The sequence below is a fragment of the Coloeus monedula genome, assembly GCF_965178545.1.
Source record: "Coloeus monedula genome assembly, chromosome: 20".
In the NCBI taxonomy this organism is placed as follows: domain Eukaryota; kingdom Metazoa; phylum Chordata; class Aves; order Passeriformes; family Corvidae; genus Coloeus; species Coloeus monedula.
In genome coordinates, this window is record NC_138800.1 from 10,661,452 (window position 1) to 10,681,174 (window position 19,723).

General features: G+C 51.1%; 1 protein-coding gene across 9 annotated transcripts in view; it reads right to left on the reverse strand.

The window, feature by feature from the left end:
- MNT (MAX network transcriptional repressor) overlaps nt 1-19,723 on the reverse strand; it is a 36,985-nt gene that overhangs the window by 3,923 nt on the left and 13,339 nt on the right. For 5 of the 9 annotated variants that reach the window (XM_082294826.1, XM_082294827.1, XM_082294823.1 and 2 more), the window contains exons 5-7: nt 6,426-6,618; nt 4,222-4,904; nt 3,119-3,711 (exon numbers count right to left, since the gene is read on the reverse strand). In XM_082294826.1, the coding sequence (XP_082150952.1) occupies nt 3,640-3,711; nt 4,222-4,904; nt 6,426-6,618 (948 nt within the window). In that variant the 3' untranslated portion in view covers nt 3,119-3,639. Of the gene's footprint in view, nt 1-2,443; nt 4,905-6,425; nt 6,619-19,723 lie in introns of those variants that run through there. The other 4 variants (XM_082294825.1, XM_082294830.1, XM_082294828.1 and 1 more) reach the window with 4 other exon arrangements.

Here is a 19,723-nt window from a genome sequence, read left to right on the forward strand (position 1 = left end):
GCATTGCATGTCTACAGGAATCTACCAGGCGTGCGTACGGACAACCACACCGACACCGACACAGCAGCGACACCTCACCTCCACCTAAACCACCCAAAGGCATTTTTTTTTGTTTCTTTTGTTCTTTTGTTACAGAAGGCCACTTTGAAATAAAACAAACAAAAAAAAGACAAGGAGCCCAACAGCAGTGGCAGCAGCCAGCTCAGTGGGATGATGAACGCTCCGGACACGCCGTGGGCGCCTGGAGAGCAGAGGCCTCTGCCAAGGGCCGTCCCCTTTGTCCAGCTCTGCTCAAGAAACCAAAACCCAGCCGTGCCAGTGGCCAGGGGCCCAGTGGTGACACGGGAGCCCCTCTGGCCTTTGACACCCAGCACTCAGCCCCAGCACGGACAGACAGACGGACACACACACACGTGCAGAAAAACCCCGACGGCAGCAGTTTGGCTCCAGCCCTTATTTCCCCATGTGAGATGTGGGTCACCAGCTGCCCCCAGGGACATGCAACCGCTGCCTCTCAGATCCCACTCAAGCAACTGCAGAGAACATGGGAAATCAGATCACTTCCCTTCCTAAGCTAAACTACACAGATCTGGCTAATTTTTCCTGGTGAGGTCAGGAACACATTCCTGTATCTAAAGTGTCAGCGTTAAGAGCTCTTTTCAGGATCATTCTAAAGTAGCAGTTTGGGTTCTTTGCCCTCTGCCTGCACTTCCCTGGCAGGCGAGCTGGAAGTGGCTTTGGCAGGCTCCGGGGCTGCCGCGGGCAGGCTCAGCCCAGCTGGGCCAGCACGAGGTTCCCTGCGGCACCGCTGCCATCCCCGGGGCTCTGTGCCCACAGATCTGCTCAGCTTCAAACACCCCCGGCCGTGCTGGCTGAGCTCTAAGCACGGGTCCAGCTCCTGAGCACCACTCGGCTGTCGGCAGTGGGACACGGAGCATGCGGGCTGCAAGGGCACTTGCCCTCAGCAGAACCATCTCCACTGACAAACAAGCTCTGAGCCAGGTGTGACAGGACAGAAAACCCTCTCAAACTACAATGTAGAAACTCCATTTTCTATTGTTTCTGTGGTATGGTTACCAATAACTAATATTATTCAACAACAGAAGAGATTTCTTGTAAACTTCGTATTTATTGATTTTTTGGGGGACAAATTAGATCTTATGAATCCCCAAGTGTACATATATATTTATATATAGCTTTCTCCATAGGGAAAACATGTATCAAAGGAGGAGAGACATTCCTAAAGTGCCCCTTATCATACAGTACTGAACGGGATTTCTAAAAACATCAGTGTAAATCCAAAGGTTCTGAGCAGGAATAACAGAGGTGGAGAAGAAAGGGCTGTGGCTGCTCTTCTTCCCACAGACTAGAGAAAAGTTTGCTGACTTTAAAAAACAAAAAGAAAAACCCCAAAGAAATGTTTCTGGTAGCCCTGTAAAAGGCAGATGACAACAGGGGTATGCAAGACATCTGGAGCAGCTCACGGGGCTGGCCAAGGGGGATGTTCCTAATGGGGAAGCCAACACCTGTGAAGGGGATCAGACACACAGCATGGCACAACTCCCAAGGGAAAGCAAAACTGGCCAAGATACAGGACTGGGCAAAGTAGGGCCACTTTTTGCACTCTAAACTGTAAGGGAGCAGAAGATGAAGTCAGCAGCAGCCCTGTCCATACAGCACAGGCCATTCAATAACCCATCAGAAAGCTCATCTCCCTGGGGCTCAGCCAATGCTCCTGCACTGAACCCATGCTCAACCCGGCTCCTTCTTCTCTCCTCGGAGGAGATTTTGTTATTTTGTGAGTTGGAACAGTAAAAAGAGGCAGAAAAACACATCCTCCCCCTCCTGATGCCACTGCAGAAGGCAAAGCCACACAGTCCCTCCTGGGAAGGGAGGTGATTCTGCTGCACATACTCAGCCTTGAGGAGTTTCTGATGAGGAGCAACTGACCCAATAGCTAACCCTACCTCAAATACCGGCACACAACGGCCTCCTTGGGAAAGCACCTGCAGGGACAAAGGACAACCAAGCCCTGGCAATTCTGGGAATCCCCCAGTGTTACTGGTGCACTGGAATGAGAAAAACCATCTGCTTAAATATGGTTTTAGGATAAGAAATCCTTCAAGGTTTGCCCATTCTGCAGGAGCTGTGCTGGTAGCACAGCCAAGAGCTTCCTGAACTCAAGGATACGTGAAAGAAAAATAAAACAAGTGGTAACTGGGGCTTTATAAACAGAATTTACACAATTCCCAGTGACACCTGCTCAGAAGGCACAATCACCCCTGAACTCTGCAGTCATTTCTCCTGCCTCCAGATCAGTTTTAACTGGGGACAGTATGGAACAGGCAGATGTTCTCAATTAAACCCCTGATGCTGTTCACAACAGTCCTCAACAGGCTGAAGTCCTGCTAGAGCCAACAGGTCTTTTGGGCAGAGTATGGATGCTGTTCTCCTGCAGGAGACCTCGCCCCACGCTGGATGCAGCTGGGCAGAGAGTGAGGAGCGATGGCTCAGCTGCCCTGACCTCCTCCTCCTCTCCCAGAGCTCCGGGGCACATGCTGGGAACCATCCTCCCATCCTGCCCTAAGAGAACAGTTGCTGGCTACAGCAGCATTTTGCCTGCAGTAAGGACTGTGGAATACTTGTTTTAAAAAGAGGAAGACAGAATGGAGATCATTTACAGCAGTAACTACGCACACAGTGCAAGGACCAGAACATTCAGCCAGCAGCTCAACATGTCCTAAGCAGCCTCCCGGGCAGGTACCAGCAGAGCCAAACAGCATTCCTCCTCTCCTGGCTCTCTGGGATTTGCCACTGACCTCAGACAGGTCTGCCCCAACCACCAGGAAGGGGGAACAGGAGGGTCCTGAGGGATGAGGGTTCTTTGGTGCACGTCTCACTGTCAGACACGAGCTCTCACTGATCTCCTGCAGCAAACCCTTATCCTGCATAAGGGGAGATTGCTTCCCTGTCAAAGGGAACAAACCTGTTCGAACTGCCTGCGCTCTGGAAGGGAACCACATCCCCATTTACCCCTTTCCGAACCCACCGGCTCCCACACCAAAGCGTGGTCAGGACAGAACAAACTAACAAACATCAACCCATGCAGCAAATCTACCTCATTTCTCTTGGTCTTCTTGTCCCAGGTTCCATCCACCAGGCCACAGAAACGCCCTGCAAGCTGCCAGCACAAAGCACGTGCCTCTGCCAAACAACAAACCCGAGGGACCTGGGGGGGCTTGGACCGGTAAGAGGGACCCTGACCTGGGCCATGCCATGCACAGAGATCTGAAAAATCAATTATTGCATCAGCAAACCAAGCCAGACAAAATACAAATTCCCCCAAAACCATCCAAACAAAGCATTGTCAACCATTAAAATAATAAAAAACAGTATTTTTTTGACATAGCTATAAAAATCAAGTCATTTATAAAATGGCAACAAATCAAGTCTGGTTGTGTATTCTTTTTCCTTTTATTAGACAGGACAGAGAATTTCCTTAAAATGCCGTAACAAGTCACAGTGATTTTAGATGGTTTTTGAAATGTAATATATTGATGGGAAATACCTTTAACATGGTTTGACTCGTGGTTTGTTGTTGGGGTTTTTTTGTCACTGTACTCTGGTCCACCAAACCATCTATCTTATAGTTTCTTGTTTAGAGAGGACACTCTGTCTTCTTCCTCCAAAAATGAATTTTGTCTCATAATCCTGCAAAATAATCAACCTTACAAAAGGCCTTCAAATGTTATATTTATATATATATGTATATACATATATATACACACACATACACACATATATATAAATATAGACTTCTATGATTTTTTTTTTCCCATTCTACGCAATGTCTCGATAAAGAGATCAGCAATTTTTATTCTACAAAGAAGCAACACGTAAGAGGGCAAAATTAAAGTCTTAAGAACATCATATCCATAGTTCACTCATTACACATAAAAGGAAAAAAAATCACCATGAACAACTGTCTTTGAAGTTTCTCAGATTAGCAACTCCGAGCGCGGAGCGGCCCCGTCCCGGCGCTGGCAGCAGGCTGGGCACCGGGCGGCTCAGGACAGCCCGGCCCGGCCACTCTCGGCATTCCTGCGCCTCCCTCCCGCCAAGTCGGACGTGGTTGGAATGTATGGAGTTTCCTTAGGAAAGGTTCCCAACAAAGACCTCGCTGTCAGACCGTCCCCTCTAGGCCAGCTTCAGCGTGCTCACCGGGAACGACGGCATGGTCACCATAGTCACCGGGTTTAGGACCGTCTGCCCAACCAACTGCGGGTGATGGACAACTTGGGTTCCTACGGCCGGCTTGGCCATCACGGCCGGCTGGCCCAGGCTCGTGGTGCCGTTCACTTGCTGGTGCGAGATGGTGTGAGCGATGTGGCTCACGACGGGCTGGCTGACGGCCACGGGCTGGGGGTAGATGGGCAGCTGCGGGCCCAGGTGGGCCATGTGGTTGATGGTGGCCGGGTGCACAGTGATGTGGCCGATGGGCTGAGCAGCAGTGGTGAGTTGCACGGGGCTGGATGTGGAAGGTGCAATGTGAGCAATGTGCTTGGTCTGTGGACCCTGAATGACGTGGTTGACAGTCTGGATGACCGAGGCGTGGGTGGTGGCGGTGTGGGCGATAACAGTCGATTGCACGGTCGAGGCCGCCACGATGTGAGTCTGTGCAGGGACGATCGCCTGCGGCGGGACCAGTGCTTGTGTCTGGAGGGGGGGCTGGGCGTGGGGCTTCTGCTGGATGGACACGTGCGGGGGCAGGACCGTGGGGAGGGGGGGAGCAGCATTGGGGGGGACGGTTTTCAGCAGCTCTGGGTGCTGGCGCTGGGTGAGTTTTGGTAATGAGTTCACTGGCCTGTCATCTTCCATATCTTCATCCATGTTGTCTTCACCCTCTGGAAAACATGAAAGGAAGAAACTCCCATAAAAAAGGAAGCAGAGCATGAACTGGACCAACGAGCCTCCCTAAAAGGCAGCATCAGCAGATGAGATGAGCAGGAGGCATCACGGAGCTACAGGCTGGTGGCACAATGGCACGGCACAGCACAAGGGCACAGCATGGCACAGCCCTCTCCTTGCTGCCTGTGAGCCAAGGACCTGGATCCAGGCAGGTGTGACAGCTCAAAGACCCAGCTAGAGCAGGGTGCTCCCAACAGGCTGGGAGGTCTCACTGGGGCAGGTGAGGGGAGCATCATGAGCAGAGGCCAACAGAAAGCACCTGGCTGAGCTCTGTCTGGGCTGAAGTGGGCTCCTTCTGGGAAGAGGAACAGGGTTTCCTTTCCTGGCCAGTTGTTCCACTGATCAGCACCACCCCTTCTGCTCCCACAGCAGGAAGGAAACAGCCAAGGAGAAACATGGCAGCAGGTCTCTCGTCTGGTTCTGGAAAATGGACTCTTGTCCAGTCCAGGAAGTAAGGAAGCAAAGCAGGAACATACTGGCCCTGAGATCAGGAAGACAAGCCTGGCACCCTGCACTGCCTGCTCTAGTGCCAGCCATGCAGCAAAGAATAAAAATCTCAGAAGATACAGAAGCAGCAGGAACACCAGGGAAGACAATTCCCCTCCACAAGCTCTGGCTGGCAGCAGCTTGATGCGGTCACTTTTGGCAGAGGCTACTGCAGAGGGAACAGCTAGCACTTCTAAGGACAAAGCACTGCTACTCCCAGCTTCCATCAGCCTACACCTGGAGCCTGCTCCTACCAGCAGAGATGATGAGCCTGAACGAGAACCTGTGGTATCATCTGCCCGGCGTGCCAAGAGCAAATGCTGCCTTGAAGGAACTGCTGTGAATGGTTATGCACTGCTACAGCCTCTGTGTCTCTGGAAAGCTCTACATCCACAGACTGCCTACTCTTCCTACTGCAGATCCCTGGTGTGGAGGGAAGCATGCACTCTTCTATCTCGCAGATACTTCTCACTGGGAACTGCATGTCAGATATCCATTAGTGTCATTTCATCTTCGCTGTGAATCCTTCTCAAACAATGTGAAGGCTCATTAAAGTTGTTTAAATGCTCTGGTGATCCTCCCTGTACCAAATCCTTCTTCCATATGTGCTGAACACCCTCCCACATCCACACAAATACACCAGGATGCCCATTTCTAATGAGCAGGGCTGCAGAGCTGTGCAAGAAGAAAGCTAAGTTTGGAAAGCAGGGATTTATCTCCACAATGAGGTTGCATGTGCAAACCTGCACTTTGTTTCTACCTGACACTGATGCACAAGTTTCAGTTTACCTCACATGAGCAGCAGTGTGTTATTAACACCACCAATCATTACAAACACCCCGAAACCTTTTACTTTATTCTGAAAGCAAAGAAACTCCGATGCTGCTAAAGGAAGACCCCCATCACCCCAGCGTAACGGTGTCAATGACCTTCCGTGATGATCACGAGACAAAGAGAAAAATTATGGGTACCTGATGCTGTCGAGGTAGATGCCTGGTCATCCTCTGGCTGAACTGTCTGGCGAATAATTCTGTCAATCTCCAAGACATCCATCCACTGGCTCAACTCATTCTTCAGTTCTGCCAGCCGCTGCTGGGTAGCGATCTTCTCTCTCGCCAGCCGCTCCATCTCGTGTTCGTACTCTTTCTCCTTCCTCTTTAAAGTCTAAAGTCGGAGAAAAGAAAAAGAAATACGATGAGAACAAAGAGAAGAATAATCTACACTAATCTGGTCACTCCCATGCCCACAGCTCATTTTTTGTATTGCCAGTTATGCTGGTGTCAAATGCGTTGAGCTGTATTTACACCTGCCAAGTTCGGGCAGAAAGGGAAGGACAAGAGCCAGCACATAAAGCATCACTCTGGTTGAACACTTTCTGCTTTCTGAGGGAAAACTAATAAGCCCCCAAAATTGAAATGCTTAGAATGAAAGAAAAAGCATGAGTACTGATGAGTTTCTGGGCAACACACACTACACCAAGAGCTCCTGACCCAGAAGAGATGGTGAAGAACCAACCACTCCCTGCACCACAGGGAAGTCTGAGGTCAAACACGAAGGAAGGGTATATGTTGTCCTCTCCTGCTAATGCCCCCTTGGCACTGGGAGCTGCCACATCCAGCTGCTGCATCAGTCAGCACAATACAGAGAAATGCCCCGCACTGCCCAGCACTGCTGCTGGGAAATATAAACCACACAGACCTAAGGGGGATCAACTACTCCAAGTGCAGCAGAAAACAACAGGCCTGTTGTATGAGTTTTTAAGCCAGCAATGTAGCACTGCACAGTCAGAGACCTGGTCCCCCACCCCAGGGCCACACTTACTGTATGCATAGAAGAGACAAAATTAGATGAAATCTGTAAAACTACATCCAGACTGTCCATTTTCTGAAGTTAAGTTTCACCATTGGGAATTTAAATCCCACACACACTTCTGAAAATACCAGCCACACAGAGCCCACATGGATGCTCCTATTCCCTCACTGCTGGCAAGCACTGAGCTCAAAAGCAAACCCCACACCTGGCTCATGGTGTTAACACATGCTCTATTTCTCTCTCAGGTTCTCCAGGATGAGTACAATCAGAGCCTGACCTCATGCCTTTCAGTAGTTCTGCTGGCATTGTAGCTCACAAGTTTGCTGGGAAGGACCTTAAAGCCTGTTCAGCCAGGCCTTTAACGCAGCCTAAGGCAACACAGATTAGGGCAGCTCCTGCTGCTACCTTTGTCCCGGTAACAACAATAAAGGAAGTATTTTTAAAAGAGCCAAACAATGTGTGTTAGCAGGGCACAACCAGTGCAGGTGTGTCAATGGAGACAGTTTCCCTGCCTCCAGATCAGCTAAAAGCTCCTCAAAACAGAGGGTTTTCAGGCAAAGGGGACAGTTCTTTCTCTCCTACTGCTTTTCAAGCCAAAGCAGGCAGCAGACAGGCCAACATCACGATCCCACAGTTCTGTCCTGGGCAAGCCCAGCAGACCTGCAGCCCACTGCAGGGAGGTGGCCATGGGGACAGCCAGGAAGGGAGGATGGGGACTCCTGGAATCCTGGCTCTGCACCAGCCCTGACTCGTAGCCCAGAGATTCCCACATGGCTGAGGCCCAAATCCACAGGCTAGTTTTAAAGTCTCTTTCCTATCCAATGCAGCCAAAGTATTTTGCCTGACCCAGAAAAGTCAAGTGCTGCGTGTGCTCTGATCCCCTTGCAAAGGTGTGTGGGTGAGACATGGAGCAATGGAGGGGAAGGTGAAGGTGATGAGGAAGGTGCCTGTTCCTGGGTCAGGTTTAAACATGCAAGAAGACTTGCATGTAACTTGTCTGAATGTCTTCCCCTCACTATGTCATCAGGAAAGAGGCAAGTAGAAGAAAGGATGAGGCTAAACCTGATGTGCAAACATGAGCCCAGCCCCTCTCTGCAGCATCTCCCCAAAGCTGCTCTCCACGTAGAGCACGAGAGGACAGGACAGGAACAGCTCTCCAGGAGGAGCAGGCACGAAATCCCTGCAGCCTCGGCACCGCATCGGGCACAGCACACGCATATTCAAGCAGATTTGGCTTCATTCCCTGCTGTGAGAGGAGACTCCCAGCACTGGGGGAAAGCACTACTACGAGGTATGAGCAGGGCAGCTGGTAATTAGTTATAAACTTTTAATTACTGGGAAGGCAGGCAAACCCTCAGCAAGCACCAGGAGGAGTCTCCTAGCTGAGAGAGCCAGGGAGTTCACTGTGTCACTCTGAGGCACTCCACAGGCTTTGGGACCTGGCACTGGTCCAAGCCTGGCCCTGTGGGCTCTGCCTCCCTCAGTGCCAGCAGCCCCAGCCCTTGACTGGGCGCCAGCTCCCGGCAGCCCCTCGCTGGGTCTGCGGCACGGCTGGGCGCGCTCCAAGGGGAGCTGCTGGGGAGGCTGCGGCAGCAGATGGGCCGGAGGCACCGCCAATCTTTCAAAAACTATTCTGGGATGCAATTCACTGGAGCTCATTTGGTAAAGCCAGATCTCCAGGCTGAGCTGCTCTGGCCTAGCAATGAACTGGGTGTGATTAACTGGAGCCCTCCTCCCTCTCCTGCAGCTCCCTCGGAGCACAGCCGCTCTCTGCAGGTACACGTGGGTGCAGTCCCCCCCAGTGTGCCCTGCACCGGGAGCTGAGCCTGGGAGCACAGTGCAGCAACGAGCGCTCACTGAGGGCCAGGGAGCAGGGACCCTCCTGCCTCTGCACTCCTTGCCACCGCAGCATCTCCCCTGTGCCCTCTGACCGCGGCACTGCCAGCCCCGGGGACACGCAGATCTCTGGCATCCGCCCCCTGACAGATTATTTTCTGCAAATCATCCTGCCCACATCAGGTGCCAGGATTTCCCGTCAGTCAACAGAAAGTCCACAGTGACAGCCAAACCTTAGTCACTGGGACTGTGGTCACTGACCTGCCCCTGCACATCAAAACCTCTAGAGACACCCACTGATCCCCGGGATGTTTTTCTAAAACAGGAATTTCTGTCAGCACTATCACCATGGATCCCATGCAATACAAAACCAGCCACTTTAAAATAACATATAACCACACACTCTTTTCCCCAAACCCAAGCCTTTGGAATTTTCCAACAGAATAGGCAGTAATGGTAGCACTGACAAGGGCAGAGGGGACCATAAAACTACAAACAACACAGTAACTGTGAATTAAATTTTGATAAAAGAAATTCATACAAATGACCAACTACCTTTCCTTCAAGATCTGAAACTTCATTAAGGCAGAGGCCTGGGCCAGCTGCGAGGCAGGAGCTGCCATCTGACCCACCTCCACAGCCACTGGGAAGCACCATGGCAAGGGTTCACGTCTGGTGCTGGCACCTGGGATGACAGTTAAGCTGCTTGCCAAGATCCTGAAGGACACACACTTAACCTGGCTCATGAAATACTGATCCTGTTTCTCCACAGTGGAAAAATCACTGAAGTTACCTGCATTTCTGTTTTCCCACTTCCTCAGAGAGCGGCCAGGCTGGGCTGGCCCCAGGAAGGCCAGGCTCGAGCTCTGCTCTGTTAGCAGAGGGCAGCCCAAAGCCGGGGGTGGCACCTCACTGAGCACAGCCCACGTGCACCACGGCAGCGCCAGATCTGCTGCAGCAGCAGAGCCCACCCCACCCCAGACTGCTCTCTGCAAGCACCAGGCTCCAGCACAGATCCTCCCTCTTACGTCTGTGCCTCCATCACTGTAGCATTTCTTTTTTTCCTGTTAAGCAGTTGGGAACCCTGGTTGCCCAGGCAACTGTTACACTGCAGTGTGAGGAACCTACAGAAGCTGCGACTTGAGAACTCTTCCTCATACTCTTGTGAATCCATCCATGGCTTTTGATGCTTGGGAAGTTTTGCAAATCAGCTGCTGGCTCTGGTGAAAGCAGATATGTTCCATTCTGAACAGTGTCAGTTCTGTTGAGCTGAAGCTGAGAGTGAGCCCTTTGCAGCAGAGCAAAGGCCTGAGCCTCCCCTGCCAGGCACCACAGCAGTGGGCACAGCAGGGGCTGCTCCATAGGCAGGTGGAAGCAGTGACAAGGGCACAAGGGCACTTCATCTTTAATTTAAACACCACCAACCAAATTAAAATCCACATGTCAGTTTGCTTTTGCTCCCCTGAGTATGTGAGTCTTCTCCTGTACCTGTCAGCTCCTTGGCAGCCTTTATCCACCTGGATTACTGAAGCGAGACCAGATGACTGCAGCCAACAGCGAAGGCCTGACACAATTCCAGAGGTAACACTTCCCCACTTTGTGCCCACCATCCCGGCTGTCTTGGAGCCACTGTTTGGTCCTTGAGTGCATCTCCTTGTCATTATTTGGTAAACAAACTGTACACCAACTCCTGCTCTCCTTATGTAGCAACAATCATTTGTCGCTGCAAAGAATTTTCCATTTTATAGCTGTCTGTAATTAAATTGCTCACTCTCACGTCAAGACTGGAAATAATGTCCCCAACGCCTTCCCTGCCTCAGGAATGTTGCTGGCCCTGCAGCTGGCATAAGTGAGGTTTAAAAGGCCTTATTACACAGCTCCCCTCATAAACATTTTATTAGCAGTTTAAAAACACACTTTCAATTATGAACTTTTCCAAAGAATATTTCCGCTTTCTTCTCTTACATGGCATTCGCTGATTGAAAATACCTAATCAATGAGCAATTAGGAGAGTGATTGGCAATTTCGAGCTGGATTCTTCAACTCTCTGCCCTGGGGATCACAGCTGGTGCCACAGAGTGGGATCTACTGGGCCAGGGAGGGTCCTGAGCTGCCATTCTACCTGAAGGACCTCCAGCACAGACCAGACCAGCTGCTCAGGCTCCCCATTGCTGCACAGAGCTGTAATTCCTATATGTAATGGAAAAAACCCTAAATCCTAAGAAAAGGATCTTATCCTTGCTGGGACTGCCACAGTGCAGGAGATCCACAGTAGGAGCAAGCATCCACCAGCCTGACTCCAAAAACATTCCAACCAAGACCAGAGGGATGCTGGGGAACCAGCTGTCCCCACAGAGCCCCGGATGGAACCCGAACAGCCCCAGCTCCAAACTCCATGGCCAAGCCACCACACTCACCTGTAGGACTTGGGGATTTTCCATCACTTCTATCAATTCTGGGCATTCCTAACTCGAATCATGCTAAATTGTCTCAGCTCCTCAGCTGCCACGAGCAGTTTGTTCACAGCCCAGCACCTACAACAACCACCTGCCCCAACCCCAGCTGACCTGCTGCGATGGAGGGAGTGGAGCCTACGGCAGCGGGAAGATGAGGAGCCGGTTCCCCCGGCACTGGGCCAGCGTCCCCAGCCTCTGCAGCCACTGCCTGCACCCGCCGAGGTGACAGCACCTACCAGACCCTGCCCTGCACCGCGGACCCCCGGCCCCGCTCCTGCCGATGCCAACCAGCCCCTCCGTTTGCGAGAAGCAGCCGTGTGTGAACCCCGGCTGGTTGCCACGGGAACCAAAGCCATGGTTTCCATGGCAACTGCTCCATTCTGCTGGCTCTCGGAGATGAGATCCCGCAGTGATGCCGGATGTGCTGGCCTGGTACCACCGACGGGAAATACGGGTGGGGCACAACGGCCCCACCACGGAGCAACGTCACCGCTGTGCTGCAGCCACTCCGGTACTGTCACCACCCACAGCTACACCTGACCACAGCCTGCCACAGCAGCCTCTGCTCAGCACAGGAGCACAGCCTCACCTTCTCCCAGCACACGGTAAAATCACAACGGGCTTGACCCAAAGCCCTAAGGCATTAACAGCTGCAGCACGGGGAGAACAGGGCGAGGGTCTCGCCGTGACCAGTCCCCAGTGGACCGGGAGAGGGGACAGCCTGTGTGCTAATGAGGGGGAGGCGCAGGACAAGGACTTCAGGCTCCCAGTGTTCATGCCTCAGGTTCAGCCTCCCAAGATCTGAAACTCAATCAGCCAGGACCAAAACCAAAATAAAGCCTGCAAGGTGAAAGAGACTGTCCCTCGCTCCCCACCAGTGTGACCCCCTGCACCAACAGCCAGGCCATGGGTGTTTGCCAGCAGCCTTGTGACCCAGCTCTTCCACGTGTTCAACCCCTGGCCGAGGACGGCAGCCAAGGAGCGCTGCTGTATTCCAGGAGGGGACACCCTCACACAGGCACAGGCACTTCAGGGAAGGAGCACGTCCTCACTGCACAGGCCACACCTTCACAGGCTGCACCCATTTTTTGGCAGGTCCCAGCGGGGTGGGCACCACCCACCATGGCTCAACCTGGCTGCAAGGGTAGGGACGAACTTCTAGACAGAAATACTTCCCAGAATAGGCAATCTGCCTGGAGCAGAGCAATCGTGGAAAACAAGAACATGCGTTGGTATTTACATTTATCATTTCACAGTGATAAATGCACTTCAGGCTCCTGATAAAAAGAGACAGGAGGCCATAATCTGTGATCAAAACTAGGGCTGGAACATGGCTGTTTTCACTGACCTGTCAGAGCCAGCCTCCTGAAGCACCACGCTCTGGACAAAGTATAAAGAGTCACTGGGGCAGAGGGGAGGAAGAACCCAAATCAGGAAGACAAAAAATAAACTCAGAAAAAAACCAACAACAACATAAAGGTAGCAACCAACTGGAACTCACAGAACAACAAAGCAGGGAAAAGCAGAGCCATCCCCAGGCCAGTCACTGGACCCATGCTGGTTGCCACCAGTTAAGCAGATCTGGTTTATTCCTTGACATGACTCCCAAGGACACAAGAAATTCAATTTTAAAATAATTGAAGTATGACTTGCAATCACTTAGTGTTATGTCTGGTCGTGTGTTTTGCTCTTCCTATTTTTATTTTTTTAACCTGTCTCTGTCGTTCAGGAAACAAACAAGACATTTTTAATGATTGCTGTGGATTCCGGATGCCCCAAAGACCCTGAAATACTGTGGTGTGTTTGTTACTTAGAAAACGATCCCAAACAAATTATAACAACTTGGGAAATTAAACCTTGAGAATTTTTAATTTCAAATTTACCTCTGCAGCACTTAAATTTAAAAAAGAATTGAAATTCAAAAAATAGTGGGAAATACGCTTTTGAGATTAACTGTTACCATTTCCTGCAAACAGAAATGAAGCATGCTGCATCTCAAGAAGGGATTATTATTAACAACACAACTGCTGGATGCAGGACCCTGGAAGCTCTTCCCAAGCCTTTCTGATGACGAATGGACAGCAGCTCCAGAGGGCAACAGGCAGGTTTATGCCTTGGAGCCACAGCCAGACCTGTCTGCCAGGGATGAGGAGGAGACTTCTGAGCAGACACATTATCCCTGCATCGACTTGCTGCAGTGCTTCTGTATTTTCCTTGCAGGCATCTCTGAGCAGCTGCAGGAGCCCAGGCAGAGTTTTGGATGGGCCCCTCCCTTTGTTCCCATTCCTACACTTTGGCTCAGCCAACAGGCGCAAGGCACAGGTGAGCTGCACACCTGAAGGGAACCTGCCCAGGGAGCAGGGAAGTGAGGGCTTCTCCTGGGAGAGGACACCTCCCAAAACACAGTTCTGGCAGGTGATGGCAGTCCCAACAGCCAAGGGCTCTGACAGAACCACTCCCCCACACCACAGCAGCAGGTCCAAGGTCCTGGTGACTCAGAGAATGCCATCCCCCGCACCACCTCTCCTTCCTGTTTCCCCATCCGTCTGAGGAGGTCAGTGCCAGTTACTCACATCCCAGCAGCTCCACCCACGGCCCACAGAGCAGACCTGGGTCACCAGAGGATTTCTCTCCATCCACCTCCCTCACTGTCAGGGTCATGGTGGCAGTGGGAGTACACAAGACCCAGCTGTTAAACACAAACCAACTCCAGCACCTGTGCGAGGCCACAAGGCAAAGCTGTGCCCAGGTGGAAACCTCTGTCTGTGCTGGAGGGCTTGGGTCTGCACTACTGCTGGCAGCGTCAGAATCCCCCTCATTTATTGTTTTGTAGCTAACAATGTTGGCTGCTGTGATAAACACGGCTGCAGAGTTCAGAGAACACGGAACTCTGCAGCACTCCACACACCACGGTTATCGCTCTTACAACTGTTTGTTAGCAGTTCCCATCAGTCAGTAACTACTTCATGGTAACTTCAGAGAGTATCAACACACACCTCTGCTACTGACAAGAACAGGAACCCAACCTGCCCCGTCACTTGTGCCACAGGGTCCAGACCTCTTCCCACTCAGGCCCTCGAGGAAGGGCAAACCCACAAAGCAAACCACACAGCTGTGATGTTTGGTGGGGTTTTGGGTTGTTTGGGGCTTTTGCTGTGTTTTAAAGGCAGGCGACTTCTGCAATGTCACACATAAAATAGAGCCCATGCAACCAAGCTGTAATCATCACTGCTCTCGTTAAAATAATCATCAACCCTCTTGGCAAAGGTTAAGAAACAGCCTTCAATCACTCAACAAGGTCCAAATGCTGGACATTTTTAATCACAGGACATGTTCTGCGGCCAATCCTGCAAATAAAAATGCCCTGATGGCTCCCTGGATGAGCCTCCCTGCAGACAGGTCCTGCTGCAGCTGGAGGAACAGTGGGAAATTCAGTTTTACATTTTTAAGTAGCTTCCAACTTGCTTTATTAAAACCTATTTTTTTGAAGATCTTCTCATCACTTTCTGAAATCTACAGATGACACCACGTTGCATGACCATAGCCTATGGATGCTGGAGGCCTTCATTACTGGCACTGAAATTCAGGCTAATTAGACAAGACAGAATCAGTGGATCAGGTCAGGTAAACAACATGAAGCAGCACAGCTGGGCATGTGAATGCTGCTCACATGAGGGAGGCATGGCAGGTACTGATGGACCCAACTCTTACTAGACAAGTTTTACAGAAGATGAGTATATTCACCTCATAGCTAGCACAGAATAAAAACACAGTTACAGCCATCCTCATCAAGGTGGGGAACTTAACAGGATTCAGCAGCACGGTTTGGTTTATCCATTTTGGTCATTAATCCAGCCACAACAGTGCCTGAATGTAAACAAGTTCTGGTCTTTAACCATAACCATTGTCAGACCTGTGGGTTTGTGCCTGCAGTCCAGCACCTCCGGCACCAGGATCTGGCATGGCTGCAGGGTCCTCTGCACCCATCAACACCCAAACCCCAAATCAAGCACTGCTATGGGACTCAAAAACCCACCGCTCTTGTTCTGGTCCTCTACATGCAGGCAGGGATGAATTACTGTGCTCAGGCACCAACGAAATGACAGGTAAATAAAACAAACTAAAAGACAAAAGAGATGCTGTGGATCTTAAAAGGAAAATTTAACCAATGTAAAACCAGTATCTGGTCTGTTCACATGTCCATGAGATCAGCTTAAAAAGGGCATCACAAAGGATTTCTACATACACTATTTAGGCATCCTTGGATAGTACTTTGGATTCCTTCTACCCTGAAGGGAGTCGATTCTGTTGATTACTGTTGGCATGAGTAGAAAACTATATTATTCTTAGGTGCACAACTGTTGCTTCAGGCAGTCTGAGAAGCCAAGGGAGATGAGGTGAGGATAAACAACTTAAACATCATGGATGATTGGCAGCACTGGTGAGCACAGGTAAGTCAGTTCCTGAAGGGTTTCACTCCTGGCAGGAGGTCAGGCATCAGCTCTATTATTTACTGTTTGAGTTTGATGAACTCATTTTCTCAATGATCTGAGACCTGTGAACTTCTGTCCCTGCTTTAACTTCAATCCAAAGCAGCTACATATGACAAAGGAAAGCGCCACTGATCTGGCAGCAGTGACCAAGGCCAGCTGAGGCCACAGCCCGGCCACACGAAGCCAGATCAGCTGAGGAAGCCCTGTTTGTAATCAGAGGAGGAAATCAAGCACACTTCCCCCAAAATGAACAACGTAGCAATTTACTTGGGAATTTATGGAGATGTTCATTACCTAGAGTTCAGAACACCAGGACGTTTTTTTAGTCAAACGTTTTTTTTAGCTCCTGAGGAAGGCATCAGGCCATGGAAACCATCAGGGGCTGCTTCTAACCACCTGCGATGAGCTGGGAGAGAGCTGCAGCCCAGCTTCATCTCACTTTGGAAAGGGAAGGTTTCCATCATGAAGATGAAGACTACTTCACTTTGGTAAAATACTTTCCTGGCCAGCTGGATTGCAGTTCAAGTGACAGCAAGACTGTTCACATAAGCAGACTTGTGACTTTTAAATGGCTTTGCCACTCATTTATACATCCCTCTAAGTGCAACAAACCAGAGAAATCAAAAGACTGGTTTGCATCAAAAGGTTATCTGGGTGATTTCTGGGAAGACTGGCCCCAGAGGCAAATTTTCAGCCAGTGGCCACCTGTGGTCTTGCTCCAGTACCTGTCCCATCAGCAGGATGTGGTGCACAGGGCCAACCCCAGCTCTTGGGGGAAAAGGAAATGTCACCTTTCTTGCTCCTGCCCAAGGTAATAACGACAAACTGGCCACACTATAAATCCCCAATTCGGCACAGCTACATTTTGTCTCTAACACCACAAGCAGGGCTGCCAGAGGACTTCTGTGAAATTGTTAGTGAAGTCTGTTTCACAAACAGGGCCAAAACCGCTCTGTACATCCATAGTCTATCTGTCACCACAGCAGCCCCCCAGAGCCTCTGCCATACCCAGCAGCATATGCAGGGGCTGGGATCACAGTGGTGTCTTGTTTCGACACCTTCCAGGGACTTTTGCTCTTTGCCTTTTGCGTGCCCTGGGAAGCTCAGCTGCATCTCAGATTTTGAAAGCACATTGTTATTTAGTCAGCATTTGAACTGTACTGGGGAAACTGGCCAACAAGCAGGACCTGCATCACACCCCGAGACTGATAGGCTGGGCTGTGTGCCAGTTGTCCCAGTGTCACCTGGTGAGCAAATCACCTGGATGTCATCTGACTAAGTGTACAATAGAAAATAACCCCTGAAACTGGAGGGTGCCCAGGTGCCACAGTGACAGGGACAGTTTGAGAACACAGAGCAGCAGTCTTGCTTAAGGGCTTCAGTTAGCTTCCAAAGAAGACAATTATGTTTCCTAGGGGGCAAGGAATCCTTCAGAGAGAACCAAATCCGAATGGCCTTCTGCACAGGCTGTGAGCTGTGTCTGACGTGCGCTGCCCCAGCAGCCCCTTCCCCGGCACAGGCGGGCTCTGGGGAGGACAGGCCTGTTCTCCGCCTGGGGACACTGCTCAGGAGCAACCGAGGGGACAGGGCCCTGCTCTCTCTAAGCAAACAGCATTTTATTCTCACCGTGGTTTTTTCCACATCACTCCATGCATCTTACAAACTTCCCAGAGGTCTCTAGCATTTTCACTCAGGCTTTGCACGCAGGAGAGTGAAGAGCAAAAGCCGAGGTGGCCCATCTAACAAATGGACTTGGTCGTAGGTGTGTGCTGGGGTCTGGAGCCCACTCTGCTGCTGGACCCACTGGGACACGCTCCTCAGCTGAGAGCCGCGGCACAACAGCCCACACCGCCTCAAGCTGAATCACCAGCTAAAGGGATTATTAACTTCCAGCTGAGTTGGGCCCCATTTCCTTTGTGTAACAGCGTGCTTAATTGCAAATTCTAATTTACTGTTGCAAAGCACAAGCCCAGGTCCAAGGATAAATTAAAATGACTGCTCTATGGGAAGTTTGGAACTTAACTTTCTAACTTATCTGATTTGATGCATATACAAATATTTAAATCCAGCCAAGGAAACAAACAGCCTGTTTCTCAGAAGTTCCAGCTGGGAAGGGGGGAAGGAAGGATTTTGTAGGAAGAGAGGCTGCAACAATCAGTGTACTGTCACAGTGCCTGTGGGAGCAGAGCAGCCGCTATGCAGAGCTTTGGCCGGCGCTGTGCTCCTCCCCTGCAAGGCTCATTTGGGTTTGGGTTTTTCGGGCTTTTTTTTTTTCCCTTTAGTGAAAAACTGCTTTGCTATCCTGAGAGTAAGAGCTTTTACTTTTAAATCCCTTTTGTACAATTGCCCTGTTCTCTTTTCGAGGGAAACACGGAGCCTGTGAGTGAAACACATGGAGCCTGGCACTTGATCAGTGGCCATCCCCACACCGATAGATCTTACTTTTGTTGAAACAGAGCAAAGCTAAATTGAAACTGCAGTAAAAAAAAATTAAATATTATTATTATTTTTGAATGCTGAAATTTCAAATCAGATTTTTAATAATCTGGGTTTTTTTCAGGCAAATAAACAGTGCTCAAGTTTTTAGCACAACTGAATCCTGTGACTGAGTCACAGACCCACAGCTTTGGTGCTGCCAAGGAAAACAGTGCTCAGGATACTCCCTGAGCAGCTGCCAGAGACGCTCCCAGGGCCCAGCAAAACGATGAGGAGGAGATGCAGCAAGGAGGTTACACAACGTCACAGGCCATGCTGTGTCACTGCCCGCGGGGCAGGGAGCCAGCTCCGCGCCGGTGCCGGGTGAGTGCCAGCTCACAGCCGCCGGCTCACAGCCCTGCCACGCCAGCGAGGCCCGGTGCTCGCCATGTGCTCCCCACACACGTGGGGGTGGACGCTGGTACGGGCCCGAGGTCACCGTGACCTCCTCCACCACACCAGGCGAGCACCCAGCTGCAGGCCAGCTGACCGACCCGCTCCTCCCGCCGCCGGCCCAGCGCCGCCACACTGACCGACCGACGGACAGCCACGGACAGCTGGCCGCCTGCTCCTGTCCCAGGACTGCACACCCCAGACCGGCCACCAGAGAGGTTCCTCCCGCAAACTACACCGTCTGTGGTGCATGGGCAGCACGGCTGGCAAACCAGAGCTGTGCAGGCACAGCCCCTGTCGGCGTGAAGGTCCCAACACCGGAGGGGAAATACTGGGCCACTAACCCTGCCAACCTCTGCATTTTCACTCCACTGATTGATTGAACACTGGTGTAACTGCACCACCCCAAGAATAGCTCCTGGACCATCACAAAAGCAGTTTATACTTCCTAAGAGGACGTGCTGAGGGTTTCACTCCCAGTGATCTACACAGCTGTCGGTCTGAACGCTCGCAGGCAGCACAGAACTGCACGGCACCGAGGCCTCCAGCGCTGCACAAGGGAGCCAGGAAGGAGGGAGAGGCAGGACTGGCCATCACCACAGACAGCCTCAAACAGAATTTCAAGCTGCCTTCCAAAAGCACCAAATAAAAACACTGCAGAGCAGATTCTGCTCACAGAGAAGTCTGCACCTGCATCAGTATTCCCAGGGTGTTAGCCCCGACCCCAGAAACAGCTCCACTCCAGATACCCTGACTCGGGACTCAGCCCCGGATGCAGTTTCCAGATGAATTTTAATTGCATTA